The sequence below is a fragment of the Pteropus medius genome, unplaced genomic scaffold (genome assembly GCF_902729225.1).
Source record: "Pteropus medius unplaced genomic scaffold, Ma_sr-lr_union100, whole genome shotgun sequence".
In the NCBI taxonomy this organism is placed as follows: Eukaryota; Metazoa; Chordata; class Mammalia; order Chiroptera; family Pteropodidae; genus Pteropus; species Pteropus medius.
In genome coordinates, this window is record NW_024344378.1 from 45,649,465 (window position 1) to 45,662,268 (window position 12,804).

General features: G+C 47.4%; 1 protein-coding gene across 5 annotated transcripts in view; it reads left to right on the plus strand.

Annotated features, from left to right (window-relative positions):
* The window catches only part of CDH23 (cadherin related 23), a 391,288-nt gene that overhangs the window by 256,274 nt on the left and 122,210 nt on the right, over positions 1–12,804 (plus strand). For all 5 annotated transcript variants that reach the window (XM_039872055.1, XM_039872057.1, XM_039872056.1 and 2 more), the window contains 2 exons: positions 7,723–7,787; positions 12,360–12,597. In XM_039872055.1, the coding sequence (XP_039727989.1) occupies positions 7,723–7,787; positions 12,360–12,597 (303 nt within the window). The remainder of the gene's footprint in view (positions 1–7,722; positions 7,788–12,359; positions 12,598–12,804) is intronic.

The window sequence follows — 12,804 nt, forward strand, 5'->3', positions numbered from 1 at the left end:
CCTCAGTGCTTGCAAGAGTGCAGTTAATCTCATGTAGTTTAAGGAGTTATTCAGAGAGGCTCAGCGAATGATGAATGTGGAAAGCATTACCATTGAAGCACCGGGGCTCTGTGGAGCTGTTTAAAAATGCATTCTCCCATGTAAATTTCTGCTCCATCAATCCTTATGACATGTCAAACATTGCTATTGTTTCCTGAACAAATTGTACTGCGTGCCCTTCTCTGCAGATTTGTGCATGGGAGCAGAACTGCTTGCCTACGCCCGCAGCCTGCCAGTGTTGCTGGGACCCAGGGCTGCTGGGGAGGCAGCTGGGCCCGCCTTGCTTCAGAGCAGAAGCCCTGTGCAGGGCGTCCGGGCGAGCGTGCGTGACGAGGTGCAGGCATTGGTGGGAAGTGATTGAGTGTATGCCTGCCAGCTGCTGGCCTGTGGGGAGAGGCGTGCAGGTAGCTGGGGAGGGCGTGTGGAGGGGCCTCAGGGGATGAGACAGGGGTGGGGTTTGTTTGAAATTGAAGGTGGGTGCAAGTATGTGTGTCTTTATGGGTATGTAGCAGGATCAGGTCTACCTGAGCCAGACAGAGAAAGAAGGTTTCTATGAGAACATGTAGGGGGTGAAACAGGGAGATATTGGGGGCTGCCCAAAACACAGAGGAAGAGAGAAAGGGTATGTGTGTAGAGAGGGGAAAGGTAGGGAAATGTGAGGACATAGGAAGAAAGAAGGATGGGACTTTCAAACTATAAAGAAGCGTAGAGGGTATTTAAAACTGTGAGAGAAGATGGCATCTGTCCCCAAGGAGAAGTCAGCGATATCAGAGTGCAGTATCCAATGGGCCACAGTTTGGAGGCAGATCTGAGATAAGGCCAGAGCAGGCGGGAGTCAGGTTGGTGCATAAGGCCCGACATCTGCAGATGGATGTCTGCAAGGCCATGATAAGGGACAGCAGTGAGGTATGGAGATTCATGGGGGCAGTGTGTCAGCAAGGCGGGCACCCTGTTAGGGGGTCCCTTCGTCTAGGGAAAATAAATGGAAGAGGGTGAGAGGGCAACTGCGCATCACGAAAACAGGCTGGGTCAGAAGGGGCTCTTGGGAGGGAACAAAGAGAGGAGGACCTGACAACTGCTGAAATGGTGAGTCCCCTGGGAGTGGGTATGAGCTATTGTGATAAGCATCAGAGGGCAGGGAGTTGGGCTGGGCATAGAGCCCTGGCGTACAAGTTGAAGGGAGGGCTATATCAGAGCGTGCTGTGCTAGGAACCCTGGCTGGGGAGCCCTCGCAGCCAGCCGAGCTGCCCTAGCCTTCAGAAAGGGACAGCCTCCCATGTCTCGGCCCTGAGCCACATGCACACACCGAGACCACACTTGGGACAAGAGTAGGGTGGGAGCCTTTGAGGGCCAAGAGTCATGGCTAAGGGCCAGCATCCTGGGAAACCACAGCCAGAGACCGCTGCCTCCTCTGCTGATGGGCACAGCCAGTGTTCCCGGAGCCCACCCTCTCTGGGCAGAAGCTGGGGGCAGCGTCACTGTGGCAAGAAGGAAAAGACTGCCTATGGGGCCCATCTGGCTTCCACAGGATGAGGACAGTGACCTGGTAAGAGCATCCTGGATCCCATAGCTGGGCTCTCATACTGGAGGAATGTGCCTCTACCCCAACCCCACAAGCGGAGGAGCGGGGAGGGGGTGGTTAAGAGCGCCCTCTAGGCCGTCGATGTGTTGACTTCACATCCCAGCACTGGCTGTTTGACCTTGGGCAAAGCGATTGACCTCTCTGAGCCTCATTTCTCTCTATCTATAAAATGGGGGATAATATTTGTGCTGGTCCATAAGGCTGTTGGGAAGATGTAATGAGAAATTCTGGGCACAGTGCATGGCACATAGTATGTGCTCGAAGGGAAATGGCAGAGGGCACCATTGTACGTCTCCCTGCCCGATAGCCAGGGGAGAGATGGGCATTTCTGACTCGTCCCTGGCCAGTCTGGGGATTTGACTATTCCTCCACTGCAGGTTCACCTTGTCTTAACCTTTGGAATTTCCCCCACTGTGTGTATTTATTTTTTTTCCTTTTCGTCAGCAGAAGAAAATTACACTTCTGCCAGCATTGTCCATCACGGAAATAAGCACTTGCGGATGCAATTATAAAGGCCCAAATGAGAGAATTAGTTTTGCTGGTAATGCCAGTGTCGGGGAGAATCAGAGGAGATGCCTTATAAATCAGGCACTGGGCAGCAGCCAGTCCTGGCCCCCTCTTCCCTGTACTGACCCTAGGGGCAGACGCTGGCTGGCCTGCCTGCCGGTCTTCCTAGGCCGCAGACACTTCCACCAGGGGAGGCTGATGAGGGTAGGGGATGGCAGAGACGTTCTCAGCCCCCACCAGGCCTCAATACCTGTAGGAAGGCAGTTCTCACCAGGAGCTACCTGGGATCTTGATGTCCAGCCAGTGACTGGCCTATAGACCCACATACACCTGGTCAAAGAGAGATCTTCTCCAGGACTAATCAATCTGAAATTGCAACTCAGTCACTTGCTCATTTTCTGCTTTATTTTCCTCATAATTCTTAACACTGTCTGAAGTTATGTTTAGTTATTTCTCTCCTCCGTTATTGTCCGTCTCCCCTTTCCAATTGTAAGTCACATTCCAGCTTATGGCCATGACTTTAGTGCCTGGTACAGTATCTAGCACATTGGAAAAGCTCAGAAAATATTTACTGACTATATATCTGAGCAAAAGTCTAGTCCTTCATGAAGATTCTTTCCGTGGTTTGCCAGTTGTCCTCCATCTGCCCCTCCAGACCCACCCTGCCCTTCTTACCCATTCTGCATGTGCCCCTGCAGGCTGACTGCAGGGCAATTCAGTGAGTTCCCGCCCTCCTCCTGCCTGTAGGGTTTAGCCAGTAGGTAGCTTGGGTGCAAGATGATTTGTTGCTGTATGTTCCAGAAAAGGTACAGCCAGGGGCTCTGTGGTCAAGAACTGAGTGGTCAGGGAGCTCCCTAAGAGAGAGGGCTTTGGGGTGGGCCCTGAGGGGTGGGTGAGAGTTTGGACAGCAGTTATGAGATGAAGGGATGGTGCAACCAGGCAATGAGAGAACAGTCTGGGTGTATCAGGGGGAGGTGGATACAACTGCCAAGGCCAGCCAGTCTGTGCAGAGCCTGGATTCCAGGTGCTAGTCTGGAATTAATTCAACATCAGTGGGAGCAGTGAAGGATCTGGAGCAGAAGAAGATCATTTTAGTCATTGATTTTGACTTCTTGCTCTGGGCCTCTTGTGAGAGTCTCGGCAAGCAGGAGAAGGTGCTAGTGTGTACCTGTGGGTAAGATTCTAGCCCTGGTGGGACAGTAGCAGGGGCACAGAGGAACCAGAGGAAGTGCCTGCAGCATAGTCGAGGTGCTCATCTGAATCGTGGTTTGGCATTTCTTAGAGTTGCCACTTGATTCGTCTCTTGGTCTTTCAGTTGCTTGGACACTTAGCAAGTCTTGGGAAGACCGTTGTTTTAAAAAGTGTCAGAACACAAAGAGTGGGGCTGAGATAGAGCCTGTCGCCGTCCCTGACAGGGCCCTCTACTGAGCCAGCCAGCATTGTGGAGCCGCTGGGGCCTCAGTGCTGAATGGTTTTAAACTCAGGGGATTTGGAGGCCAGCTCTGCCACTTACCAGTGGTGAGACCTTGGGTAAGTCCCTTAACATCGTCATGCCTCTCTTTCTCGTTTGTTAAACCGGGAAGCAGGGCTTATAACAGTACCCTCCTCGTAAGGGGCATAGTCAAAATTTAACAATGTATACATTAATTTAATTATAATTTATTAACTTAATAATAATTAACACTATTGTGTGGACGTGGATGCCAATGTCGCTTAGGTGACAGAGATATCAGGAGCTTTCCTGAGCTGCCTTTATGTCCAGGCCCCATGACCCTTCCCTGCCCTCAGGGATCCACAACCTAGTGGGGCACAAGAAACACATTAGCCCACAGCTCTGAAGTGCAATCAGGGCTGGGAATATTGCAGAGCCTGGACCCAACGTCGGGGACTCCGGGAGGGCAAGAGTGAGTGAGCCAGGCAGGAGAAGGAAGAAGCAATCTAGGCAGATCCAGGCAGGGGCCAGAGCAGGCCTGGAGCTGCATGTGGTCTAGCCTGGGTCAGAGATGAGACTGGAGCTGGCAGCAAAGGCTGGACTACGTGGCTGGGAATGCATGTGGAAGAGGAGGGACTGTCCTCTGAGGGCACCAGGGAGTCCTGGAGGGCCTTCAGCAGGACTGCCTCCTCCCAGGCACAGGGCCTCTCACCCGGCCCCACTGCAGCCTGGCACTGGCCCCAATGCTGGCTACTCCCACCCCGGTAGGGACACAGACACAGCTTTTCATCTTCTTATTATTCTGCTTCATGCATTTGAAAAATGAAAGTTCTCCCTCTCCCCCTCACCAGGCGTACATATTTCATACGGTCATTAGACAATGGCACTAAAGGACTCACAAATCTTCCCTGGTCAGTATCAGCGGCCTGGGGGGGGCGGGCAGCGAGGGGCCCCCAGGGAATGAGGTCAGCGTGGAAGACATGGCTTTGCCCAGCCTCCCTGGGGAGGGAGTGGAGACTGGCGTGGGGGACTGGCGGCCACGTCTGCCTGGAGAGAGAGGACAGCTCCATCTTGTCCCCAGGGGCTCATCACCTAATTTCAGTGGGCCTCAGCTGCTCCAGGCCCCAAGATGAAGGGAACTGGACAGGGGACTTCAGGTCCTTCCCACTCTGACAGTCCAAATGCAATTCTGCAGGGTACCCAGATGTGAAAGGTTTATCCCCAGGGTTCAGATGGGACCTTCAGGGACAGGGAGCCTCGTTACAGTGTGCCCCGGGCCCCTCACTTCCTGTGTGGACCCAACCTTCTCTACCGCTCCCCCGATCCCCTCCACACTTCCTAGCCACTCTCTCCTCTCCTTTTCCTGGTCCCCTTCCCTTCACCGCTTCTGCTTCATTCCCTCTCTTTCCCTTTGAATCCTCTGCCCTCCTTGTCTTTGCCCCTCTCTCTCCACCAGCTCCCTTTTTTCTCTCCACCACCCCTTTCTTCCTAGAATTTGTTCATTCATTTTCCAAGCATTTGTGAAGCACTGCTATGTGCCAGGTGTTGTCCATGGTGGGAGGTGAGCCTGGCAGATGCAGCATGACCTCATAGCTTCCCCAAACCCTTTCCTTTGACAAAAGAGGATACTGAGGCCTCAGGGGGTTGCAGTGACCTGAGCTGTTGACACTGGCCTGGAACCGGGCTCTCTACAGCACAGTGACCCCTCGCCATTGGCTCAGTGGCACCCGGTCAGCTCTTCCCCAGACCAAGCTGTAGTTATTATAGTCTGATAATACCATATATGGTGAAGATTATTTATCAGTAGGTAGAAAAGGAACTTCAGGGTCCTCCCCTCCCTTCTCCTTTAGTCCCTGGAAGGCGAGGACAGAGGTGGACTTATTATAAGGAGCTCTAACCAGGTGCCTTTTCTTCTGAGAACAAGTCTCTCTTTGGTTTACAAGCAATACACGGGGGTTCTAAGGGCATGACGAGATGGCACTGCGTTCAGATCCTGGTTCTGCCCCCTTTTTTAGCTGTGAAGCCTCGGCTGAGCCGTTTACCCTCTCTATGCTTCACTTTCCCTGTGCGTAATAATAGCACCTACCTCGTAGGATTGTTATGAAGATAAAATACATAAGTGTAAGGTGTTCCGTAAACGGCAATGTCATGAGGGATGGCCAAGGGCACCAGGGTAGGGCTTATCAAAGCATCAGTCCTTAGTTGGAAGTTGGGTACATAGCTCAGCATCTTCCTTTTCACTTATTCGACATGCATCCCTGAGAAACTGTGATGTCCTCAGAGCCTGGCCGGGCCAGTGGAAGGAACAGAGGTTTGCATTCTACTGGAACACGAACAGTGGGGACACCGAGTGGAAACTGGGCATAAGAGACAGGCCTATAAAAGCAATTCTTTCACAAGTTTGTGTATATCAAATTATCGTGTTATACACCTTAAATATTTTGGAATTTTATTTATATTATACCTAAATAAAGCTAAAACAAAAAGAGAATAAGGTATTGAAACATATTTATAGCAGCAAATCTTAATCCAATTATGATCTTACAGAGAAGCCCTGAGTGTAAAACAGATGTAACTGGACCCCAAGGTCAATCTAAGGCCTTTTCCTCCTGGTATCTGGTGGCAGGTAGCAGTTTGCCTGGCTCCAGGGCAGTGGCCTGGGAAAGGAACAGAAGTCACAGTGTCTGGCACGGAGTGTATGATTAATAAGTAACTATTGAATGAATGGATGGATGAACAGTGTCGTTTAGCCTGCACTGTGGACTGTCCCATGCCAGGGACAGTGCAAAAGCCCAAAGGCCCCAGCCGCAAAAGCCAAACCACTGCTAGAACTGCCGTCATCCTGGAGAAGGGAGGAGATGGAAACAGTCCTCACTCGGGTGGCCTTAAGGAAAGAAGTGGGGATCTAAGCTTCTGCCTCAGTCTGCTTATAACCTGCTCATGACCTATATGGGAGTCAAGTTTCACTGGGTCTCCCTGGGGTCTGGGCCTCAGTTTTGTGATCTCTGTCTTCCTCGTCATGTTGTGACAGTGAAGGTAAAATGAGGTCGTGATAAACATGGACGGTCTCTGAAAATGTAAAAGGTCCGGCAGTGCAAGCTGCCAGTGATCAGATCACCAGCATTGCCGTCGTCATCAGCACCAGGCCCGCCTCTCTCCCTCCAGTCTCTCTTGACTACAAGCGGCAGAGAGCCAACTTGGATCAGCCTGGATAAAAGAGGCCTTGTTGGACTCACAGACTAAGCTGAGATGGGAAGGGATGGCAGCTTCAGGGCTCTAGAACTACCAGGACTCAGCCCCTCTCTTGTCCTCACTCTCCCCTGGGGGGCACCTTCACCTCCCCACACATCCAGCAGCTCTCAGTTCATGCTGTCCTAGCTTCACTGCTTCGGAGGAAACCTTTTACTTCCCAGAGACAGTAAAAAGAATCCCAGAGGATTCTGATAGCCCCAGCTGCGGTCAAGGGGTACTCCCAGCCCAATCCCTGTGGTCATGGGCAGAGCAGGCAGCTCTGACTCAGACCTCTTGTTTGAGCAGAGAGAGAGAGCAGAGAGAGGTGCGGGAGAAGATGGGTGGAGGGGGTGGCAGGCTGTTTGCAACAAAAGAGGTTGCCAGCCAGGTGACAGGCTGCCCTATGCATGCAACGGATTAGTCCCAGGGTTAAAGAAGAGGGACCACCGGAAGTCCTCCCAGATAGCCTCCCCCACTGGGTAGCACATCTGACTTAGAGGCTTTGGGGATGAGTAGAATCACTGGAAGAATCCACCAGTCAACTGAACCCACCCTCACCTTCATTTGTGATAACTTTACAAACCTGCAGGTTGTGACTCTGAGCCACAGGTCCAGGGTTTCTTCTCTACGCCCCTAAGGATCTGCAGAAAATAAGCCTGCCCAGCCTGACATGAGTCCAGGAGGGATGGTTTCAAGTTGAGGTTTAGGCAAAAGACTGAGTTTCTAGAAGCACACTCTCTAGCATAAATTTAAATAGCCATTTTTGACTGGTGGCAACCATATCGAACAGCATGGCTCTAGAAAATTCAGCATGGGCCAGAGGAGTTGTGTGAAAGAACCACAGGTTTGCTGTGGACATTTCCTGGTGAGATCAGGAGCCTCAGGTGGACCTGGCAGTAATGACTTCTTGTTTGACTTCTTACCTTTGTAGGCAACGGACAATGATGTGGGCACCTTCGGGGAAGTCAACTACTTCTTCAGCGATGACCCTGACCGGTGAGACCCTGCCCCAGCCCCTCCACAGTGGCCTTCTGCCACTCATATGGTCCAGGAAACTCCTCAATGCCCCGGGAGAGCACTGTGGCCCTGTGGCCAGAGCACTGGGCTGGGATTGGAACCCGAGGGCACCGTCGCTGGTGCAGCCCTGGTCGTGGTACAGTCTTGCTCAAGTCCTCTAAACTCTCTGGGGCACAGTTTTTCAGGCCCTCAAAAGATAGTCCTTGGCTTTGGGAATGAAGAAGCTTTGAAATGCTAATGATAGCACACCAGCAGCAGCAGCAGCCAGCATTTATGAAGCCCTTACCATGTGTTAGGCTCTTTGCCAAGAGCTTTATACACATTATCTAATGTAGTCCTCACAACTAAATGCTGGAGGAACTCAGTGCTAGGCATTATTATCATCCCCACTTTACAGAGAGGCTCAGTCACTTGCCCAGAGTCACACAGCTCTTAAGCACACAGCATGCAGGACCAGGCCTCTGCGTGTAGTCTTCACTGGGATATACAGCCTCCAGCAGGAGGGGGCTTTCAATGTGCTGCAGCTATTAGGTAGGTGACCTGCCTCACCACCTGGCCTGTGCCAGCCTTGCCTTGTCACCCACCATGGTTCTGAGGCATCTCTTTCCTTTGTCTTTATTTAAGCTGAGTCCAAGGGAAGACCTCTCATTTTTAACACGATCAAGAGCCAAGCTGAATTAGAGAGCAGGTCTGCTTCTAAAAATGAAGTATCTGATGCATCTGGAAGCCCAAGAAGATGAGCACAATTGGCTTGGATTAAAGGCACTTGACTATCTGTGTAAATAACCAAGAAGGGACAGAGATTATTAGGTGCACCTAGCCATTTTTCTGCCACTCTTTGATGGGGCCTCAAAATAGGAGGCAGGAACCAGCAGTGCACAGGGCACCTCAGTCCCTCAGGTTACCCATGTTCACCTGGCCTTGTCCTGGTCATCTTGTGTTTTCTCATCCCTTCCAATCTTCTGGGCTGGGGGCTTTCCCATTCTCGGAGCTGGGACCTTCCAAGCCTGATGGCTAGAAACTATGGACCAGGTCAGGACACACAAATGTCAACTGACAACTCAGAGGCGGCTCCTGAAGGGATGTTGAGAGGAAGCAGGTAGAGGGATGGTCTGGCTGGACCTAGCTCCTCTTCAGGAGACATTTATCAGGCTCAGTCCCTCGAGCAGAAGATGAGGAGTAGCCTCTAAGAGAGGACCAGCCACTGCTCCCGTGGTGAATGTTTTGCTGACTGTTTAAAACATTTTGGTGCAAAACCATCTGGGATGACAGAATTTATTTTTTATTTACCAAATATGTGTGCGTGTGTTATTGAGATATAATTGACATGGACGTTATATTAGTTTCAGGGGTACACATAATGATTTGATACAGGATTACAGTAAGTCTAGTTAGCATTCATGACCACATATATAATTACAAGTTTTTTTTTTCTTGCTATGAGAACTTTTAAAATCTACTCTCAGCAACTTTCAAACATGCAGTACAGTATTAACTATACTCACCATGCTGTACATTATATCCTCAGGACTCGCTTATTTTATAACTGGATGTCTGTACCTTTCAACCACCTTCACCCATTTTGCCCACCCTCCACGTCCTGCCTCTGGCAACCACTAATCTGTTCTCTATCTATGAGCTCAATTTTTTAATTTTGTTTCCTTATTTAGTTTCCACGTGTAAGTGAGATCATACAGTATTTTGTCTTTCTCTGTCTGACTTATTTCACTTAGCAAATCCTCTCAGGGTTCATCCATGCTGTCAGAAATAGCAAGATTTCCTTAGGTTTTTTTTTTTTGTGGTTGAATAATATTTCACACACACACCACATCTTTATCGATTCATCCATCAATGAGCACTTAGATTTTTTTTTTCCATATCTGGGCTACTTTGAATAATTCTGCAATATACATGGTGGGGGGGGTATATATATCTTTTCGAGTTTGTATTTTCATTTTCTTTAGGTAAATACCCGGAGGTGGAATTGCTGGGTCATGTGATAGTTCTATTTTAAATTTTTTGAGAAACCTCCATGCTATTTTCCATGGAGGCTGTCCCAATTTACATTCCCGCCAACAGCGCACAAGAGTTCCCTTTCCTACACATCCTTACCAATGCTTATTTTTTGTCTCTTTTATAATAAACATTCTAATAGGTATGAGATGATATTGTGGTTTTCATTTGCATTTCCCTGATGATTAGGGACGTTGAACATCTTTTCATGTACCTATTGGCCATCTGTGTGTATCTTTAGAAAAATGTCTATTCATATCCTCTGCCCATTTTTTAATTGGATTATTTGGAGTTTTTTTGTTATTGAGTTACATGAGTTCTTTATATATTTTGGATATCAGCCCCTTATCAGATATATGATTTGCAAATGTTTTCTCTCATTTAGTATGTTGCCTTTTAATTTTGTTGATGGTTTCCTTTGCCGTACAGAAGGTTTTTAGTTTGATGTAGTTCCTCTTGTTTATTTTTGCCTTTGCTTTTGATGTCAAATCTAAAAAATCATCACTGAGACCAGTATCAAAGAGATGACTGCCTTTGTTTTCTTCTAAGAGTCTTTTGGTTTCAAGTCTTATATTCAAGTCTGTAATCTGATCCAGTTTCATTTTTTTGCTTGTGGTTGTCCAGTTTTCCCAGTACCATTTATTAAAGAGACTGTCCTTTCCCCATTGTATATTCTTGGCTCCTTAGACATAAATTAATTGTGGGTTTCTTTCTGGGCGCTCTATTCTGTTCCATTGATCTATGTGTCTGTTTTTATGCCAATACAATACTATTTTGATTACTATAACTTTATAATATTGTGTGAAATCGGGGAGCATGATGCCCCTAGCTTTGTTGTTCTTTCTCAAGATTTCTTTGGTCATTCGGTGTCTTTTGTGATTCCATACACATTTAGGATTGTTCTATTTCTGTGAAAGATGCCATTGGTATTTTGATAGGGATGGCATTGACTCTATAGATTGCTTTGGGTAAGATGGACATTTTAACAATGTTCTTCCAATCTATAAGCATAATTTCTTTCATTAATGTCTTATACTTTTCAGAATAGATCTTTCACCTCTTTGGTTAAATTTATTTTTAGGTATTTTTCATTGATGCAATTGTAAATGGGATTATTTTCTTAATTTCTCTTTCTGACAATTCATTATTAGTGTACAGAAATGCAAAAGATTTTTGTATATTGATTTTGTATCCCACAATTTTACTGAATTCATTTATTAGTTCTAATAGTTTTTTGGTGAAATCTTCAGGGTTTTCTATATAGTATCATGTCATCTGCAAATAGTGGCAGTTTTACTTCTTCCTTTATGATTAGGATGCCTTTTATTTCTTTCTCTTGCCTAATTTCTCTGGGTAGGATTTCCGATACTATGTTGAATAAAAGTGATGAGAGAAGGCATCTTTGTCTTGTTCTTGATCCTAGAGGAAACACATTCAGCTTTTCACCATTGAGGATGTTAGCTGTGGGCTTCATATATGGCCTTTATTATACTGAGGTATAGTCCCTTTATAACCCATTTTTTGAGAGTTTTTATCATAAATGGATGTTGAATTTTATCCAAAGCTGTTTCCGCGTTTTTTGAGATGATCATATGATTTTTTTATCCTTTAATGTTTTATCCTGTTAACGTGTATCACATTGATTTGAAGTTGCTAAACCATCCTTGCATCCCTGAAATAAATCCCACTTGATCATTATGTATGATCCTTTTAATGTATTGTCGAATTCAATTTGCTAATATTTTGTTGATAATTTCTTAATCTATGTTCATCAGGGACATTGCCTGAATTTTTTTTTTTCTTGTGGTGTCCTTGTCTGGTTTTGGTATCAGGGTAATGCTGACCTCATAAAATGAGTTTGTAAGTATTCCCTCCTCTTCTGTTTTTGGAAGAGTTTGAGGAGGATTGGTATTCTTCTTTGAATGTTTGGTAGGATTCACAAGTGAAGCTGTCTGGTCCTGGACTTTTATTTGCTGGGACGGTTTTGATTACTGATTCAATCTCCTTATGTTATCGGTCCGCTCGCATTTTTTATTTCTTCATGAATCAGTCTTAGTAGGTTGTATGTTTCTAGGAATTGATCCATTTTTTCTAGGCCATCTAATTTGTTGGCATGTAAGTATTCATACCTGTCTTTCATGATCTTTTGTATTTTTGTGGTGTCAGTTATAAGAATTTCTGATGATTACAGTTCTCTAACATCTAAATATCCCCAGTAGGCAGAAACTTCTGTTCACAACAAGAAGAGGGTCATTCTTCCTGAGTTTCCTCTCTGAGTAAATCAACCTGCTCCTGCTCTTTCACACCTGACCATTCCATCCCTCATGTGGTCCTGATTCCAGCCCACCACCTTCCACCCTTTGTTAGAAATCACTTCTCTTATTTAGGGCAAATGAAAAAGAAGGTAGATTTCAGATTTCATTTATTTGTCTCTGTTTAATCACCTTGGCCAAGAATAGGCTGGGAAACGCAGGCTCTTATCTACAAGCTGCCTTACACCAGGGTGTCCTTTCTCTCCCTCCTCCTTGCCTGACATAGGTTCTCTCTGGACAAGGACACAGGACTTATCATGCTGATTGCCAGATTGGACTACGAGCTCATCCAGCGCTTCACCTTGACGGTCATCGCCCGGGATGGGGGTGGCGAGGAGACCACAGGCCGGGTCAGGATCAACGTGTTGGATGTCAACGACAATGTGCCCACCTTCCAGAAAGATGCCTATGTGGGTGCCCTGAGAGAGAATGAGCCATCTGTCACGCAATTGGTGCGGCTCCGGGTAAGATACCAGGGTTTGCTGCAGTCCAGCCATTCATCTTATCCTCCTCTCTGTACCTTCTTCCAGACTGTTCCTTTGGTAAGCCACTGCAAGGGGTGCTAACCTCCCATCCACAAAGAATTGTACCCAGATTTAGGGATCACATTCTTGGTCTGTGTGAGGCTTCTTCTGAGCATCACTTCATGTCCCTGGTTACCAAGTGCACCT